General features: G+C 33.7%; 1 protein-coding gene across 1 annotated transcript; it reads right to left on the reverse strand.

Annotated features, from left to right (window-relative positions):
* Positions 1-8,919: 8,919 nt before the first annotated feature.
* Positions 8,920-9,776, reverse strand: LOC127098468 (protein tesmin/TSO1-like CXC 3). Its single transcript, XM_051037077.1, has 4 exons — positions 9,517-9,776; positions 9,356-9,430; positions 9,161-9,281; positions 8,920-9,087 (listed from the first exon to the last, which is right to left on the reverse strand). Exons 1-4 carry the CDS (start codon positions 9,741-9,743, stop codon positions 8,950-8,952), a joined length of 561 nt encoding a protein of 186 aa, XP_050893034.1. The 5' UTR covers positions 9,744-9,776; the 3' UTR covers positions 8,920-8,949.
* Positions 9,777-21,866: the final 12,090 nt, after the last annotated feature.

The raw sequence follows: 21,866 nt of genomic DNA on the forward strand, positions 1-21,866 counted from the left end.
GAAAAAGCGCCCTCTAAAGTTGTCAATGTAAAGTGTTTAGAGGGCGCTTTCTGGAAAAAGCGCCCTCTAAAGTTGTCAATGTAAAGTGTTCAGAGGGCGCTTATTTTTTTAAAATAACTAACACTTTAGAGGGCGCTTTCTGCAGAAAGTGCCCTCTAAAGTTGTCAATGTAAAGTGTTTAGAGGGCGCTTTCTGGACAAAGCGCCCTCTAAAGTTGTCAATGTAAAGTGTTTAGAGGGCGCTTCCTACAGAAAGCGCCCTCTAAAGTGTTAGTTATTTTAAAAAAATTTGTTTGAAAAATAGTGGATATTTAATTGGTAACCTGTTCGCATGCTGCAAAAGTGTAAAATTCATATTGATTTCATCCTTTAATCCAATGTTATACACCATTAATCCATTGATATATACAACATGAATCCATTTATATACAACATTAATCCTCCATATATACAACATTAATATATGATTCTTTGATCAACAATATACAACAACATATTCATGATTTAGTAAAAGTACAACAACAATATACAACATATATACAACAACAGCATACAACAACAACATTCCATACATATATGTACAACAATATACAACCTAGCTATATGATTCTTTGATCAACAATGAATTGACACAATTCATCCTTCATTTCATCCAAATGAGCTCTTGAGTAAGATTTGTATTCCTCAAAGTACTACAATTAAGAGAATAAAACATATTCATGATTTAGTAACAAATTAGATGAGTTATCCGATAATATTAAAATAAACCCTAAGTTATTATTCCATACCATTTTTGGGATGTCTATACGATTCAACGCAATGATATCTCTCATAAATCTCAATACAAAAAATCCGCAATCGACCAAATTATTTTGCTGAGGACACTACACAGAAAAACAAATAATATATATATAGTTAATTTCTTACAAACACTATTATAAGCAAAAAAACAAACACTATTATAAGCAAAAATAAGATACTTAATATATACCTGAACTCTGACCCAGGTAATGTCCTTCCTAATGCGGTAATTCTTTTTCGATCTAAATTTTATTATTGCCCTAACAAAATAAAAACGTATATTGAGATCAATCTGACAGACATAATTAAATATAGAAATACACACGAATATTTAGGGGAATTTCACTTACGTGTCAACCGTCTTCTTCAAACCCGGATATTTACTCCAATCACCCGATAACGAATCGAGATAATACACTATTAGTCTCGAAAGATCCATAGCAACCAACACCCAGTGACCACTGTAAAATAAAACAAAAATTTAGATGAATGAAAATTTTCTACGTAAAAGATATACATAGATTAGAATGAAATTATTAGAAAGAAAATCTAACCCGTTGCCAGAATTAAACGGTAAAAAATACAAACTGCGTGTAGTGTTATCGCCGGCTGCCATGAATCTATCGACTAGATCATTCTTTACGGATGTTGGATTTTTCGATATTAACGTTGCGTTGACACGGGAAGCAGCAACAAAATTGAAACGGTTACACAATTCAGTTCCCCGCATCAATTTGTCATACATATACCTTAAATAGAAACATAATAAATATTAGACTACTCATTGAAATGTGTAAATAAATTGTTCAACTAAGTAAATTATAGATTGATCGGAGTACCATATGTATGTATGAATGATAGCGATGCCCAATTCGTCGTGCTCAAAAAGTTGTTGCATGTCCTCCTTTGCAATTATTTCGAAATGAGCTTTTCCGAAAACACCTTCATCAAAATCTATACTACGAATGGACCCGTCCATAATATCGGACTCTTCCACCATTTTCTCAAGACGCATCATAATTTGAGATTTTGTCCCGGCCGTCGTTGGAATATCCTTCGTTGGAATATCCTTCGTTGGAATATCCTTACCATCGCTTTTCAACTTTCGACCGGGAACCTAAAAATTCATATAAAATAAATCATTACTTTTTGTGATGCAAAAGAATCGTTGTGTATATAATTCAATGGGTATATATATTTGTACCTCTTTTTGAGATGCAACCGACTCGATGCGTCTTGAAATCCCTTTACCAGCTTTAGGGGTGGGTCTTGTAGGAGTCTAACATTCCCATGTAATAAGGATTGATTAAATATCATAATTGTAGCTGAATTGAAATGTGAATATTAAATATTCATAATCATTTATAACACATATACCTCGGCATCAGGGAAAATTAGATCTGACGGCCAACCAACAAAGGATCCGACTGCATCTCGCATCAACGTTGTCTCTGAAACAACGTCGGGTAATGGTAGACGGGCGTCCGTATCTAATACGAGGTCAACCGAAACTTTCATAAATCCCACCGGGAGGGGATTATGGTGAAGTAATTCACCCGAAGTATTGTGCACTTTTCCCTTGCCAACCATGCGATAAGTTGGTGACGATAGATACAGCTGACAAGGTGAAATGCCCTAAACCAATAATAAATGTTACTGTTAACTTGTATATGTGTCAAGTAAAAAAGTGCTATTTTAATTTCATAATAACATATATAATTACCTCGGGAAATTTCGGTTGATGATTGATACTAGCTCGGTCACTAGTATCTTTTGCCTCGGAAGCACACCTTTCCTCTCTATACCTTGCATTCTCGTTTTGCAGTTGGAGTACTTGTGCCCTTAACTCCGCCAAGGTCTCCATCACCTCTTTGTTGGTAGGATTTTTTGTTTTTGTTTTTTTATAAAATGACGACGGAGTCACACCAAAACCCTTACCCCTCACACGACCGGAATACTCAGGAACATTTAGTACTCGACTAAGTACGCTCCTGCAATCCTGGACCTCGGTTGAAGGTACGGTTTGGGATAAAGTCTCCTGAAATATTATTAGAGGAGATTAGAAATGAATTATATGTCTAACAAAATTTTCGATATAATTAAAGAAATAATGTTACATATACTTACACATTCGTCATAAACATTTTGGACCGCTTCAACGACAGCCCCATCCTTCCCAACCCGAGCAGCCTTCCATAATACGTGGTCCGGAAGAGATGTTGCGTCACTTTTCTCCTCGGCTAGCTACACATTGAATTAGATTATAAGATCATCAATTATAACATATTGTGACAATGTATAAGCTCATAGCATTTGAATATACTCACAATTCTTTGTTGTAACCGTGCATAACCCGTACGCCCTTTTTTGTACGGATACGCGGGTTTTGATGCCCTTTTCCTATTTATGTCGCTTACTTCCTGGATAAAAAAGTTTAAGGCATATTAGAACCAAGTAACTTAACAATTGTATAATACCATAATTAATAGACATTACATGGAATTTTTCGTTTCTTCGTTTGGCGACAAAGTTATCCCATTCATCGGCTGAAATAATCTCGGCATACTTCATTGGTCGTTCTCCTTCAACAAATTTTCCTTCCTCATCCTTGAGAAATTTGTTGCACAAAAAGGATCGAAATCCTCGGAGTCTTTTTCCGGCCAATTGAATACAATATTTTTGCCGGCTTTCATCGATGTGAAAGGATCTCTAAAAAACATACAAATGGAGTGTGTTATTATAAAGTAATATTATAACAATATATGGTTAACAAATAGTCAACAAAAAAAACATATAACAATATATGGTAAGTACCTGTATCTCCGACCATATTTTTTCCTTGCCAACCTTCAAGTCCGGACTTCTCCAATTATCACATGTAATCGGAATATGTTGGCGAACAAGGAAACCAATGTAACTTGCCAACATTGAACCGTTAGGCTCAATTAGTTGGTCTTCAGCACTCCAATGTACTTCAAATTTTACACCCTTGTCTCTTGCACGAATGATTGACTTCATAACAGTCAATCCTCGTTTGATTTCTTTTTCAACATTATTACGTGATTCATTCGCGGCATGGGTATCGTCTTGGTTAGCCATTTTATCTGTAATATAGAAATGATTCAATAAGACCCAAGTAAGACAATGATTCAATACGTGAACACATTTACTGCATGCACAAACTTACTGCATACACATTTACTCACACACACCTACTGCATGCAAAAGACCAATGCAAACTTATGGTGTTTGGAACATGAACAAACTTGCATCCATAATCATCAAACTTCCAAGCACAAGCTCAAACACACTTCAAATATATCAGTTTTCAATCAGAAATAAAAAACTCAGTTTGTCCTAAACAACATTAATCAACATAATGCACAAAATGAAAAACTAAGTTTAGAAAATGCCCTAATCAAACACATGAAGAAAGTGAACGGTAACGATGGAGAAGAGAAATACCTTAAAGGTGACGGTAACGATGGAGAAGAAAGTGAACAGTGACGGTGGAAGAGGTTAACGCAGTGAACGTGAACGGTGAGGGAGGGAGAACGAACGGCGACGATGACGGTGAGGGAGGGAGAACGAACGGAGGACGAGAGTAATCGCAGTAGAGAGTAATCGCAGTTGAGAGAAAACCCAGTTACGTAAACGAAATAGCTTATAGAGAGGGAAAATAAAGAGACATGCAGTATATGTTATAATTTTAATGTTTACTAAAGGGGACCTTAGAGGGCGCTTTTTTTAAAAAGCGCCCTCTAAAGGGGGCCTAAGAGGGCGCTTCTGAAAGCGCTCTCTAAGGCTTTCCAAAAGCGCCTTCTAAATTGGAAATGTACATGGACTTAGAGAGCGCTTTTTCAAAAGCGCCCTCTAAGGGTAACCTTAGAGGGCGCTTTCACAAAAGCGCCCTCTATTGTTGTCCCTCCATTTTTTTTTTGGCTTCACTTTAGAGGGCGCTTTGTTACAAAAGCGCCCTCTAAAGGGGGCCTAAGAGGGCGCTTCTAAAAGCGCTCTCTAAGGCTTTCCAAAAGCGCCTTATAAACTGGAAATGTACATGGACATAGAGAGCGCTTTTTTAGAAGCGCCCTCTAAGGTTACCCTTAGAGGGCGCTTTCAATAAAGCGTCCTCTATTGGTGTCCCTCCATTTCCTCATTATTTTTTCGCTTCACTTTAGAGTGCGCTTTGTTACAAAAGCGCCCTCTAAAGTGCGTTGTCTATTCCAATAGTATGCTCCTTATTTTTTCTCTTCACTTTAGAGTGCGCTTTTGTAATAAAGCGCCCTCTAAGGGGCGCTGTCTATTCCAGTTTTTGACGTAGTGAAAGGGTAGAGATGTTTCCCTTAACCTCCAATAAGGTTTTTCTTTTCTTTATTTATTGATGATAATCTGATAAATGATTAGTGTAATTATGTTTTGATGTTATGGTGTTTTATGTTCTTGAACTAATTGATTCAATCATGAATTTTGTACTGAAATTGGATGTTTTAGGGTTTGAACATAATTGAGTAATTCATGATGAAAATGATAGATTAGTGTGAATCAGTAAGTAATTGATGTGTTTGATCATGATATAATGTGAGTTGATGCATTTGAATGCTATAATGAGGGTTGGGATAAGGTATGAGGGATATGGGATGAGGAAGATGAATGTTACTGTGAAAAATGGAATTTCTGGAAATTTGGTTGATGTCAATCGATTGACATTCTATGTCAATCAATTGCATATGTGTAGGTCTAAATGAAATGTCGTTTGAAGCGTTAGAGAGCTAACGTGTAGAGCTATCTCATGGTAGCGCCCTGTGAGATACTTGATGTTTGAATATATGTTCAATTTGTGATATATGTTTTGAATTTTATGTATAATTATGTGAATTATTGTACATGCTTTCCAGTGATTGATGAGACGAGTGGTTTGCAGTGACAACTACTTGTAATATGTTGAATGTGTGATGGATTAAAGTCAAAGTAGGGTTGTAATCATTTCTATGTTGTTGTTGTTATTGTTGTGTGATTTCTTACAGTTATAGTGGGGTTGTATTCATGGTTGTGTCTTTGTTATTGCATTGTTATATGCCATGCATCATATGATGTCGTTGTTGTGAAAGAGGCGAGTTACGAGTTCATAGTGGGGATTAATGACTTGTCCCAAGCTCAATGTAGGGGATTGGAGCTCATATTGGGGGATCGAGGTTCATAGTATGGATCTGATTCGTATGAAGAACCAAGTGTTGAGTCGGAACCATATTCATATAGAGTTGAGTTGTGAGTCCGGTTCAGAGTGAGGGCGATGACGAGCATGAGTTGAGTCGGTGTTGTATTGAATTACATAATGTTTGTGAACATGAGATGGTTGTGTATTGATGAATAATCTTGTATGATTTGTGTGGTTGGTGATTGATCGTGATATGGGTGAAGTAAGAATACGTGATATTTTGGTGCATATTGATATGTGCATGATTGTGATGCGTTAATCTACTCTGATTGTTTTGTGCATTGATTATCATTTGAATGTATTATCACCACCTTTTTATGTTGTTGCGTGTATAATCCTCTTGGGTACATACAATCAGGTACCTGAGTAGGACCTTGAGGTTGAGGACAATGTTATGCCTATTTAGTTACTTGTTGATCGAGTCTTATAGTCAGAGTCGCTCTGATATGTAACACGAGGGGAACAAGTTTTTATTTTATTTACTTTATGTTGCATGTCTTTCCTTTGATTTTTGATGATGAACCACTTTTCAAAACTAATAATGTTGTTGAGGCTTTTAATGTCTAGCATTTTATAATTTATGTTGCTTATCAAATGATTTCATTTTCAATTATATGGTTCAAATATGAGTTTGATTGTTGTTGAGTAGCATCCTACTTGGAGGATATATGTGTTTTACATGGTTTACTTAATTATTTGTCGAGAACTTTAATAATAAGTATCCAATCACAAAACATTTTATCAAAACCAAATTGAACAAGAAGTTTAATAATATACTTCAAATCTAAAGTATCAAAGGTGTTTCTTGTGTCTACCTTCAAAGGAAAACTACCTCCAAATGATTTCTTCTCAAACTTATTAGTGACTTCTGATGTAATCTCAGTGTACTCATAAATATGTTTGCCACTAATTAAGCTTCTTTTATGAAACAAACTTAGGAGCTAACATGGGTACCCTATCTGCAATGATCTTAGTGATGATTTTGAATTGAAAATTTTCAAGCGCAAGAGGTTTATACTGCTCTACAAAATCTTCTCCTTATTGCTTAGGTATGAAAGACACATTGATTGACTTGAGATTTGGTAGTATCTGTCATTGTTCCAAGAATTGATTCATTGATTGATCACATAAGTCCTATTTCATTAGAAACAAAAGTAAGTTTTACAATTATGGTATCCACAAAGACTGGTGGTTTTAAAGACAATGTAGCAGTGAGTTATTATTCTAAATAAGAAACGTGTGTTATGTTTGTTGAGATAAAAAAAGTAAAATACAGAATATAAGTGGTAGAAAGTAAAGTTGGAGATTTCAACGTTAATAGTAAGAATATTTATTGGGGGTGGATTTCATTATTATGTATCTATCACGTACATACATAGGTCAACAATATCCTCCTATACTCATCGTATAATATTACTACTTGTTACCCTCATTTTGTATCTTTTTTCGGTTTCAACATCGTGAGATCAGTGTGTTACCCAATAAAATGATATATGTTACTATTAACCAACACATATGATCAACTTCCAATATTCATAAAATAGGGAGACTCCACATTGATCCTGCTACGGTACGCGTGGATATTGAACCTATACTTATGTCTAGGCTTAATAGTCAATATATTATCTTGGATCTAATAATGACAAACACCTTTTGATGTTAGGCCACACCATGAAAATAATTTTTAGGTTACAAAGCTAAAACAAACATAATGATAAAAGAGTCACTTTTCTGCACCGTTCATAGGTCCAAAATTTATGACATTATCGAGGTGAAACTATGCTATATCTATCGGTGAAATTACAAAAACGACGGGACGTGTGTTTTCGCCATTTCAGAATTCTAAAAAGATCTCCATGAGAATCGAACATGTGACCTTTTTCACATATTTGTCGGTTTTCATAAAACAGAGGTAAAGTTTACAATTTTCACGACGTCCTTCATTACCTCACATTTGAATCTGAGGTTAAATGTATTTTTTCTATTATTGCATTCCAGTAAAAATCATTTCCTTGCAAAAACACACCTATGGCTATGCGAATCACTAGTGTTTTTTCTAGGAAGCAATGGCATTTCATTACAAATGCAATGGCTTTTCATTACAAAGGTATAGTAAGTTTAATGATTTAAGACTTTTGGAGTAAAACCAAGATGAATGAATTAATGTTAAACATAACAAAATAAAATGGGGCTTATTTTAAGATTTTATTTTTAAAAACTGTTTGGTTGAGATGGATGGAGCAATCATAAACAATCATAAATAAGAATTAATAATATAAATTTGTATATATAAATATAGTAATAGTGGAAGTTGTATATTATGGAATCAACACAAATGATTGCAACAAAAATAATGTTTAAGAAAAGGTTTCTTCTTGTGCCTTCCAAACATACGAACAGTAGCAGTAAAAATAAAGAATGTATATATATCTTGTTCATATTGTAAACAATTAACATTAAATAAAGCATAAGAAAAGCAAAAGTGGATAGCAATAAACTTGAATAAAATAAACTATTCCAAACATAGACCGTAATTTCGGTACATATATGAAACAACAACAGCAAAATAAATCAGCAACAATAAAAATGAAAATAGCAGCAACACTTTTGCAGAAAATAAAAATGAAAATAGCAGAAACATAAACTTGAACACTTGTTTTAAACAATTCAGTACAAGATCTTCCATTGATAAATAAGGTCATATGGAAGCATTGGTCTGTCACATACAAATGAACAGAGAGATCAATAATGAACATCAAATTTATGATCTCATCAAAAACAAAAAATCAACATATCAAATCTTGACTTTGTAATGCTTCTGTTTCTTCAAGCTAAGACTTTGTTCCCATTATGATCCTTTCTACCATGTATATTCTCACATCCTCGACAGTTACAACTTGGGGAGCAACCAACACCAGCCTTCAAAACAAAACCTTATAAATCAAAATAAAATTTATTCATGATATTATATATATATATAAACAATGGAATGGAGAAAACCTTATAGCATTCACAGTATTTCTTCATGCAGCTTGTTTTATTGCAGTTGCATCCACTTTTGTTGGGGTCCTCCTACAAGAAGAATATCATTAATATCAAATCACGTTTAATTTATTTGAGGTGAATAATCAGAACTTCTTACAACCTTAGGCACAATTTTCTTGCGAGCTTCCAGGACTTTATCTTCATTAATGTGATTATTCAAGCAGTTTTGACATGAGCAAGGTCCTGTGCAGTAAACTCCAGCAGCAAAGCACGAACAATAACTGGAAAATAAATATATTAGTAGCTTCATCTTTGTGTTGTCACCAAAAAAAAAGGAGCATTTCTTATAACTTACAGTTTCAAACACTGAGTTTTTCTACATTTACAGTTATTGCATGCCCCTCCTTCCTCAGTTGGATCTGAATTGTGGCTGCAAAATGGAACTTTGGTGTTAGACGAATGAAGAAACATAAAAACTAGCATAATCGTAATGGACTAAAAATAATCACTAACTACATTTTCATCTTCTTTTGGGGGATACTCTGATAGAAATCAGCACTTTCCTCCCGATTTTCATGTGTTAAGAAGGAAGCATCCAGATGAATATGATCATTCATTTTCCTTTTCAAGCTTGGAGGATTCAATTGTTTATTCGTTAGGTCCTGAAATGGCATTATGAGACTACTCCGACTGATTTGATTACTAGCATTCTGTTCATCAGATTTTGCTACGTTAATGGTCATCCTATTCTCAAGCTTATCTAAAACGAGCTCCTGTGTACGAAAAACCTATAAAAACAAAAGTATTAGTTACAATGATTGATTTGTTATAGACATTGACACAAGTAGAAACAAATTTTAGATTTATAAATCACAAAAGATCATGATAACATTATAGTCTATTATGACATGCAATACAAAATGTAGCAAATTTTATGATAATGATTCATTATATCAGAGTCATGCGAATAGATTTGATTTTCTCACCTCATCATTCCATCTCCGAATTTGATTTCTATTCATTAAAGCTAAAGATTGCATTTCACTATCAGGAACTTCAATGTTTGTCTCAACCTGACATACTTCTTGAATATAATAATTTCCACCCTCAACTGAATCTTTCATAGAACCATCACTTGAGATTAAAAATAAGTCAGGTGAGTAATCTTCGGTAGGAATTACATTATCAGCTTCTTCATGTGGATGTATTTTATTTGCATCCTCAGAAAAAAGTTCAGGCATTGATGTGTCCAAGGGGTTATTTCTAACAAAGAATAAGAGAGAGAGGTATCAAATAAACAAAACATTAAATATGATAACTCACAAACAAGAATATTTGACAAGGACCTTATGGGAACGATGGATTCATCATATAAAGTATTAAATAAGACGTTATCATATGATGTAGTAGGAGAAAAATCAAAGGCAAGGGAATTCAAAGTAGCTCCAGCACACTCGTTGGTCTCTAATGGAGGCAGACTAGTGAGATAGTTATGCAAAGTTCCATCCTGCATATAGGCCTTGATACTATTAGTGAATCAGACTCTTTTAAACAAAGACTCATCTTGCATTTAACCAAGCATAAAAACATGAAAAAGACTAAATCAAGTCACGGAAAATCCCATCCACACCACAGAAAAAATCTTCTAAATTGATTGTAAACGTGACACATTGAAAGAGCATTATTGGGCATTCAGTATAAAACTTTGAAAGAGAAGCACATGCAATGCAAGAAATACAAGAAACAATGTTGGTAATATGCATTCATTGTGGATGGTGAAACAAACAAACCTCTTGGTTAAAGTTGAAATCAGGTGCTACCTTCATCTTCAAAAAGAATAAACTTTGATATTCTTGTATTATAAGTAATAGTTAAACTAAGAGTAATATCAGTGAATAGATTGTACTGAGTTTCTTATTTATATAATAAAACAAAAATCTCAAAGTCAAACTATAACAAACTAGTGTTAATTGCTAAAAAAAAAAGTAACAACCTATAGAAATATCTTATCTTATTTTATCAAATTAAAAAGAAAAAATAATAACAGAATGAGAAAAAATAGGCATTTTATCAAATTAAAAAGAAAAAATAATAACAGAATGAGAAAAAATAGGCATGGTGCACTAAATAAAATTTGGTATTGTAGTAGCTGTTTGGTAACACAATCACCGTGCATATTAATTAATATCATTTTAATTTATCGTTTAATTTTTTTTTTAAATTGAAAAAATAAGTTAAGTAAAATATTTAGGTTAATTGTAATTTTAATTCTTTATTTTAATCCTTTCATTTTTAAATCAAGTTAATTAATTATTTGATTTCAATTTTTTAAGAATTATAGCTTTCACTTTATTTGATTGTCATTTTTATGGCGTGACAATTTAATTGATGATGTGGTAGTGGTTAGATAACACAATTGAAATTTTATTTTATTTATAACTTTTTTTATTTCAATAATAATATAAATTATATTATTAATAAAAAACCAAAAAAAAAGGTTAAATTAAATCATCTTGAGTTTTGGATTTTTTTTAAGGAATATAATATTCTATGTAAACTTTTTAATGAAATTAAATTATTATATGTCAATTGAACTAGATGAACTATAATTAGCAAAATAAAATGATAAAAATAAGATATTATTATATATAAGGAGATGCTTAATCGGTAAAAGAAAAAAAATTAAATCAAATTATAAAATATGTATCTTCTTTATTATAAGTTTCATCTATTGAAAAGAAAAAGAGGGAATTACAAAATAGGGGATCAAGACCAAAACCCTCGTAGCACAAAAAAAGGCTAGGAGAATCTATTAAAAGGCAATACTAAGATGTTCTTAACCAAGTCACTTATAATAGCCAAAGGGTGGCTACTCCACCAAGTGAAAGAGTCAAGAGATAACCCAATGGAGGAAAGGATGACTGCACAATTATTTTTCTTCCTTATATGTCTGAGATAACAAATTCACCGATCTAGACATTTGTTCATGATATACATTTGTTTCATCGATTGCTTAGAATCCAAGGAACATTGTTTGGATTCTCAAAAGCTAGAATAGTTATAAGTTTCATCTTCCATTGACAACTTGATCTATAGCAAGGATGATTCCTATAAGCTCAACATAAAGAGAGTTGTGAGCTCGAAGATAAGAGAAACAAAACAACCCATACAAGTACTTGAGGATGACCTGAATATTCCTCCATGTGAAGTAGGGCCAGCCAAACTAAGAGAGGATCCATATGTATTACATTTAATCCAAGGATTGTTAGAAGGACACCAAATGACTTCTTTGATTATAGGATCCTTAGGAGGGTGAACTTGGACATTAAAGGCCTTTAAAATGGAGAAGTCAAACATTGAGGGAAAAAGTGCAGTAAAAAAAAAGGATGTTTAGTTTCAAAAGGTCTCTTGCAAAGGCTGCATGTTGAGGGAAATTGGCAACCTTTTCGAGCCAGGGTATCATCAGTTGGCATTTTATGATTGAGGATTATCCAAATGAGGGTTGAATTTAAGCGAGGGATAATAGGGTTCAAAATGATCTTACTCCACTCCTTGATTATAGGAACCATATTCACAAAAGAGTATGCGTGTTTGAGGTAAAGACGACATGAAATGGAGTTTTTCCAATGCAGATTGTCCTCTTTTTGTCATAGAGGAAGAACTATGGAGGAGATGTTGGTAGTTATGTTAGGAAAAAGAGAGAGAAAATCTGAAGGAATGTTCCAATTTGAGTTGATGATGAAGTCTTGTACAATAGAGGTAAGTTGATGACACAAATGACTTGGGATTTGGAGAAAATCACCAAGGTTACCAAGCTTTGACGATTTATAAGTCCAAAATTTAATCTTGCTACCATTGCTAACTTGCCATTTTGAATTGTGTAAAATTGTCTTGAAGTGAGTCTTGATAGTATACATATGAGCGACTCAAACTTGAGTTCCTCGGTTCATCTCAATAATCTCGCGAGCTAAGGCTCGGTTGGAATTTTCTGGTTTCAGAATGTTTAACAAGTATTATGAGTTTAGTCATAACCAAATTTCGGCCATGTTAGGATTTCTACATGATGTCGGTATCCCTTGCGAGGTCCCTCGATGGGGCCCTTAATTGACTGAATTTGGATGCCAATGCGAGCGGCTAATCGAGGATTATGCTACTGATATGGAGGGGAAGAAATCTTCACACAACGATAAGGAATCAGAGCGTGATCAGCTATTATATGCCATACATCAGTGGGCTATAAAGGCATATCATGCTACCATGACGACACAGCTGTAGAGTTTATAGGAAGCTGAGACTCAGAGTGGTGAGATGATATAACACTTGACTCAGCAGATGCACAACATGTAGATAGAGATAGCTAAAAGGGACTCTATAGAAGCTCCGTGAGATCAGATGCACAATGAGATGCTAACAGATATGCTTTACTATTTGTAGGGATTGGGCATGCCACCTCCTGAGCGCAAACCCCGTTGAGGCCGACCTTTATTCCATCTGACCGGTTCTACCTTCCTTTCTTGCTCTTATTTCCTTACATTGAGGACAATGTAAGATTTACGTGTATGGGGAGTTTACCGCTTTTCTTTACTTTTGATTTTTTGTTTTATTTGTTTCCTTAGTTTAGATTTATGTTATTGCTAAATTTTTATTGTATAGCTTAGTGTATCAAGTCATTGTATGTGTTGTCGAGTCCTTTATATGCAGTTTTTTACTTGTTGATTTTCCCTGAATACTTGAGCCCCACCAATTTTTTTTAAAAGACTTAGGATTTTTAGCATGATTTGAAAGTATATAGGTTGTAAAAAGCAGAGAGACTAGGTTGAGGAGACTTGGGAAAATTCGACAAAATCGGTATTGTCCCAACACCTCAATCCTCCCACATATGCATGCTAGTTTAAATTCCCATTGAGCCTTAGTCATGAACTTCTATTTTTTAGTGAATCTCAAGTAATTTTTATATCTAGTCAGACACCATCTACAAACACACATTTCATTGGGTTGGTCGAAGAATAATAAGTGAATAGTTTGTTGCTAAATATGAATAAAATGGGAATACCACATCTATTAAGTTAGTTGACCCACACCCGGTCATTTAGCCCATCAAGTGGTTGAACCTTCAAAAGAAGTAATACATATTTGGAAGAAAAAAAATTATGTAAATTTAACAAGATGTTTGATCATAATCACTAACAGAACATCTACCATGTGTGTAAGATAAATGACCTTAATGTGACTGTCACGAAAGAAATAGGATGAAATTAATAGAAAAATTATACTTTGATCAATGGAATAATTTGAAGTGATATGCATAGGAGGGAGGCTTGTGAACACAATTGTAGTTTGTGTTGTCACAATATCCTTGGTGTCGACACTAGTACCTACCAAGTCAATTCTAGCCGAACCATTTTATAGCCACATTTGAGTATTTACAAGATTTGTTTTCCTTGAGTATTTATACCGTCACTGCTGCACTTTATTGTTTTATATGATAGTTGACTTGCTTGAGGACGAGCAAGGTGTCACATCTCGAAAAATACAATCATTCACGAAGCGCTTGTGCGCTCGCGGAAATTTTATTTGAACAGAGTCCCCGCCAAACTTTATTTATTCCAAATAGGGAAAAGGAAAATATCAATAAAACTCTTTAAAAGAAAATGAAGATGGTCGTCGCAACCATATTTGGGTTTGGGAGTCGATTACGCAAGTGGGAGGTATTAGCACCCTCCACGTTCGTTGTATTAAACGGAAACCTTTTAGTTAGATTTGTGATTGAATATTTTCTTATGTTAATTGTTTTATTTGAATAATAAAATAGTGGAAAAGGAAAATAAAAAGGGGTCACAAAAACATTTTTATTAGGGTGTTTGACAAGATTGCGGATCTCACTCATACATATCCTTTGGTATAATAAGGAACTCAAAGCTTTCTAGTTCGGCGTAGAAAACTATGTTTTAGTCAGTTTGTTTTATTGAGTGACAATTTAAATTACGCTCTAACAGCTAAATATTGCTTTTGCTCGTAACTATAAGCTTAAAGTGTTTGATTGTACTCGCGGTAGAACGGATTAAACAATGTTCTTTTTTAGAAAAAGGTTTTCGATCGCCCGGGAACGATAAAAATAGATTTGATTTGTTGAATTTTTTTTAGATGAATGGAGAATCATGTCAAAATCCACTCAAATTTAACCCTTAAACCCTCCATTAAGCTTCATCCATACAACGAAATAAAAAAAAACGCAGCCACACTAAAAATCAAGGTCAATAGAACGTGAATCAAGCAAAACAAAAAAGTTCATCACTAAGTTCAGTTTAAGTCAAAACCTAACAAGAGAAACATCCAACAATAATACTAAAATGATGCTACAAGTATGAATGAAACAAAAGGAGAGGAAGCTATCGTCCAAAAGTTACCGGAGTGAAGAATCCACTGGTAAACGTTCTCGTCCTCTCTCTATTTCTAATTTTCTGTGCTTTCCTCTTCACCTCTGGTGTTTTTGGTCGTTGATATTTGTTGGTTAGGTTGTAATGAAGAGTTAGTGTGAGGAGGTCTAGCCCCTTTAGCTTAGAGCTTCAATGGGAAGCTCTGAGTAAGTGTGGATTTCTCTGAGCTTTAGTGTCGGAGAGTAAAATTTGGCAGAGTTTTAGTATTTTTTAGTGTGTCCTTGTGAGTCAGTGAAGTGGTTTATTTATAGGAGAGTGGGAATGAGGTAAGGATGAGAGTAAAGATTGTGTACGGGAGGGTGAAATACGTGTGACTGAAGATATTTTCAAATTCGTTTGCCGAAGCATGTTAATCAAGAGAAAAATGAGAAGAAAAAAAAGAGTTTTGAATGAGAATAAAACGATTAGTAACTTTTCCCAAATCCCTGATTTCAAGGGATTGAGAGAGAGAATTAGGGATGGTGTGTGCAAAATGTGATTCCACTTTTTTTTTATTTCCATTTCATTCTGTTAATTTGTTTGTGTATGTATATGATTTTGAATGATGGGTGATGGGGTGAATTCCTTGTTTTGCATACTGAGTTTATTTCCTTCTTTCACGTGAGTTCATTTTGGATTACTTGATGTCATGTGTTTTACTCATTGCCCTCGTATTTCTATTTCATGGCATGGTATTGTGGTATATGAGTATGTACGATGCTCATGGTATTTAATTCCTCTTGTAGGATGCATGGACCACATGGGAAGATAGTGTTGCAGCAGATGAAAAGAGTGTACGACTTCAAGTGGGGACCCCCTCAAATTGGGATTTTCATCTCGTTGCACTCATTTTCGTAAATTGTTATTATGGGGATGTAACTAAATGTAAAATAAAATAAAACCATTGTGAAGTGTTTTAAATAAAAAATAATTTTAGTTCTAACTCTATTTTTGTGTTTTTAATATGAAATAATTATTTAATAAAGTATGGCCATATTAATTTGAAATTGGTCTCTAACCAAAATTTAACATTTAATTAATATACCAAAATCAACTTCACAAAATTTATAATCTAAAAGGGAGCAAAACCAAAAATTGCAAATACTAAATAGGAAACTCAAAGTAAAAAGGTCAAACCCTTTGACTTGGACTTTAGCCTCAAATACAAATTAAAGAATTGAAATCTAATGACATGGTGCATATGAAAACCCATAAGGCCAAAAGGAATCAAATGCTTTACCAAATACTTGACCTAATGCTTGACCTACTGACGATCTAAGATTGAGTGACCAAATGAAATGGTCATGTTGATGCAGAGGAAGCTTAAAACTATGCAATGCAACATGTAAAATGAATTAAGAGTAAAGAAATAAGAGGTAGGATAAATATGGGGTATGACACAAGGGTTCAAGTGTAGGGGAGTTTGATAACTCAGAAACATATCACATTTTATGACTCGATTCACATGCAATTTTGTGGTATTTCCTATTACTTCTCATGGTTTTATGTTGGTATTTCACGTTTGTTTAAGGTATTTTACATGTAGGGGTCTTTGTGCAAGAAAATGATGCGAAATGGCAAAAATCGGAGCAAAATACGCTTTTTGTACTGTCATGGCGGACCCACTGCCAAGATGACATGTCAAGTGGCAAAATGTCACATCAAAAGGACAAAAGTGGAAGAAAACGTGGCTCAACTGGATGACGCCCGTCATCCCTTCCCACCTCATGAAGGACGACTCATCATCACCATGACGCTTATCATGGTGTTAATGCCCAAATTTTTAGCCCACCCCTGAAGGAATCAACAAACCAATTCCACAATTTTCTCCACTTTCTCCTACATGTTTCAAGACACCTCAATACGAAATTGGATATTATAAATAGGAATTTCAGTTTAGATTTGATCATCCAATTTTTTTAGAATCACTTTTAGGGAGAAAATTACTTTTGTAAAAGCATTAACTTTCTCACACTGAGGAATTACTGTAAGTTTGAGTTAGAATTTGAAGATTTTATGTATGTATTTGGATCGTTTCCACTTTAATTTTGCCAACATAGTTTTTCCATAATTTTATTCAACATTTTCTCTGTACCAGTTTAGAGCATTCTTATATATTATTACGTATTCTTCTGTTACAGGTTCCATCTTCTTTATTGTTTTCTTTATTTTATTTCACTACTTGCATGTGCCTATTTATTGTTATTATATTAAGTATGTCATGCATGAATTTTATTTATAGTATCTGTTACGTTAATAGCATGTCCAACTAATTTTGTCCAGCCCAGAATGTGATGGTGCTCAGAATTAAGTCATAAAAATTATAGTTAAATGGGAATTGTTTATTGACTTGGATTATTTTCTGTTTTAAATAAAAAATCTCCAAAAGCAAAAACTTAGAGATATCGGTCATGATTTGAAAGAACAAAACCTTTATCTGACCATAGGAAAAAATTTGTTTTCAATTATTTACACTGTGAAAGCATTTTTAGTTAAATAGGGAAATTTGAGTTTTCAAAAAGGTGATTTTGAGAGCATAAAAGGACACGCGAAAGTTGTCGTTTAGGCAGTTAAAATCTGGTACTGAACGAGCAAAAGCCAACAATATCTTTAAATTAAACTTTCTACCTTAAGCAACTTCTCAAGTAATTAAAAAAATTTTAAAAATAACCTTTTCACTTTAACACGTTGGACATGCGAAAATGGGAAGTATAAATTATAGGCTAAAATTCGGTTCCGATTACGAGAAAGAAAACGGTTCCTTAAACAATTATTTTTCTACAAGAAAATAGTGTCCCATATTAATTATAATTAACAAATTTGCAAGCGCTAACGATTTACGAGAGCCACATTCTGCTCTCCTGTCACATAATTAATTTTGAAACAACTTATTTCATTTCCTTTGCAAACCAAAACAATCATTCATAGCCTTATATAAACATAGTAGTAATATATAACAGTGGGTTGACATTGTGGGTTCGATAATTTTTATATTACAAACGATATTTCCATGCACTTGCGGAGCTATCACTATACAAAAGCATGCCTTATATGAATGATTGTGCTGATTGAACCCTACACATCATAGAAAGAAGAAGTCTCATCCAAAAAGCTAGCTTGGACAATATTTTATCTACTATGATCTGAAGATGATGAATTCTAGGCTTGCATTTTCATATAGGAACTCCAACATAGTTAAATGGCGTATGGCCCAAAGTGAAACCAGAATTTAATTGGACTGGTGTGTTGACGAAAATTTTGACCATATTCTTGAAGGAAATGGTTAATAATTTGACCATTTTTGCTAGTATCTTTGGAAAATCTCATTACGTCATCTGAAAAAAATGTGGCAAGGAATGGTTGTCTTACCAACTGATGCATGTTAACTTATCATGATCCACGAACATAGATAACTACCTACTAAGTGCATTTTCATCAATGCAGAAGAGCAGGGGATATAATGGATCTCCTTGCCTCACTCCTATAATGCAAGAAAAAAATCATGCAACTTTTTCATTTAGTATGATTGATAGTTTGACTGAGTGTAAAATTATAAGTATCCAATCATAAAACTTTTGATCAAAACCGAATCAAACAAGAACTTTAATAATATATACCAAATTTTAAGTATCAAAGGCTTTTATTGGGTCTACCTTCAAAGGAAAACTACCTCCAAATGATTGCTTCTCCAACTTATTAATGAATTCTTATGTAATCTCAGTGCACTCATAAATATGTCTGCCACTAATTAAGCCTCTTTTATGAAATAATTTTAGGAGCTAACATGGCTAACCTATCTGCAATGACCTTAGTGATGATTTTGAATTGAAAATTTTCAAGTGCAAGAGGTTTCTACTGCTCTACAAAATCTTCTCCTTATTATTTAGGTATCAAAGACATATTGATTGACTTGATATTTGGAAGGATATGTTGTTGTTCTAAGAAGTGATTCATTGAATTCATCACATAAGTCTTGCTGCATTAGAACCAAAAGTAAGTTTTACAATTATGGTATCCACAGAGACACGTGGTTTTAAGGACAATGTAACAATGGGTTATTATTCTAATTAAAAAAGTGTTTTGGGTTTGTTTGAGATGCAAAAAAGTAAAATACATAAAATAAAAGGTAGAAACTAAAGTTGGAGATTTTAGTGTTAATAGTAACAATGCTTGTTGGGGGGTAGATTTCATTATTACGTATCTATCATGTACATACATAGGTCAGTAATATCCTTCTATACTCATCGTATAATCTTACCACATGTTACCCTCATTTTGTATCTTTTTTTGGTCTCAACGTCGTGAGATCAATGTGTTACCTAATAAAATGATATATGTTACTATTAACGAACACAAAGGATCAAGTTCCAATATTCATAAAGTAGGGAGACTCCACATTGATCCTACTACAATATGCGTGGATATTGAGCCTTTAATTATGTCTAGGCTTAGTACTCAATAGATTATTATCTTGGATCTAATAATGACAAGCACCTTTTGATGTTAGGCCATACCATGAAAATAAGTTTTACGTTACAAAGCTAAAACAAACATAATGATAAAAGAGTCATTGTTCTGCACAATTCACATGCCCAAAGTTTATAAGGACCAATTTCTCTCAAATCCACACCATGTGACCTATGATATAAAATTTGTCTGCATGCAAAGAGAAATATACATTCTCTGATCTCCAATATTCACTACATTCATCTTGAATATGAAACTAACTTGGATGTTGAAGTGATAACCAAACAGGTCTACCCCAGATGACCATGAAGGATATCGACACCATTGTTCAAGATAATTAGTTCTCCAACTGCATTCATTTCTGGTTCCTGAACAGAACAGTGGTGTCATCTATGGGAAACGACTTATGATTCCTAAATTTCCACGAACTCACGTTTTCTTTCCAACTCCTTCATTCACAACCTTTTAAGATCTCAAAATCGAGAGTGCTTAGAAGCATACGAATAGTAGCAGTAAAAATAAAGCATGTATATATCTTGTTCATATTGTAAACAATTAACATTAAATAAAGCATACGAACAGTAGCAGTGAAAGAAAAGCAATAAAATATGGAACCTGGATAGCAATAAACTTGAATAAAATAAACTACTCCAAACAGAGACTTTAATTTCGGTACATATATGAAACAACAACAACAAAATAAATCAGCAACAATAGAAAATTAAAATAGCAGCTACGCTTTTGCAGAAAATAAATCTCTAAGCACCTAAAACTATGGTTGCAAGAACACCTCAATGCAAGATTTAAATGATTGTACGTGTAAATTTAAGGCTATGACAAAGCTTGGATCTCTAAAACTGAGTTCTGAGGGCCTATTTATAGGCTAAGTGATCAGTGCATTTCGATGCACATTCTTCTATATTTATAGTTATGCATTTCCATGTTTTAGTTTGGTTATTTTTCCCTTTTAATGTGTTTTTATAATTTATCTTAATTTTACACTTATTTGTTTTTCTTAGTTTATTTTCAGCATTAGTAGTCTGCACGAATAAATTCATAACTGGAGCTAGGAGTATCGGATTGAGACGTGCTACCAGTTGTTGGAAAGCTAAGAGAAAGAGCTATGACTTTCATGAAGACGTCAGAAGCTAATTCGGATTGTAGAATGGTTGAAAAATCCATTGAAGCTTTCAGCACTAGATTTATATTTTGTGTTGGATTATTTAGTTTGAGCCTGGGTTATGTCTTGACCAAATTAGGTTTATTCTACTTTTCCTATAACCTAAGCAACCGAAAACAGTACACGGTATCACTATTCACAAAAATTTGAAAGCTTGTACGAATTCCATGGAGAACTAATCTCTTTGATTCGATCTGCCGTAATTCAGGTTCCAAAACTTGAGATTATTATAATGTTAATTTTAGTTTAATTCCTTTCAATGATATTTTGTGTTCTTGTATGCTTAATTCGATTGCATGAAATATATTGATTCAATTTGGTTGATTGTATGATCCTAACATAGGCACATCACATTTGCTTAATTCGTTTTTGTGTCTGATCAATCATGGTTGCTTAATCCATGAAAACTTATCCCGTTTGCTTAATTCGGACAATAGGATTATACATCTCACAAACTTCACGGCACTTGTCATTGAGTTTGTATCCAAATAGGAATAGACAGTCCGCTTAGGGTACTAAAATTATATTAATCGATGATAGTAGGAACTGAATCGGTAGATTGAATTATTTCATAATCACTTATTTCATAACAGCTTATTTCAAGAATTGCTTTTAATAATCACTTTTTCTTAATCGAACACCAAACCAAACAACCCCCCCCCCCCTTTATTTGATTTACCTTTGGATAATAATAATCAAGAATCCTTGTAAGAACGATATCCGAGTTAAAATTATCGTCGTACTACGTTTTTGAAAAACACTCGTTTTGACCCGCGCGCGACAGCGGATCACTGAGACTCGTA

This window comes from Lathyrus oleraceus, chromosome 6 (assembly GCF_024323335.1).
Source record: "Lathyrus oleraceus cultivar Zhongwan6 chromosome 6, CAAS_Psat_ZW6_1.0, whole genome shotgun sequence".
Taxonomy (NCBI): Eukaryota; Viridiplantae; Streptophyta; class Magnoliopsida; order Fabales; family Fabaceae; genus Lathyrus; species Lathyrus oleraceus.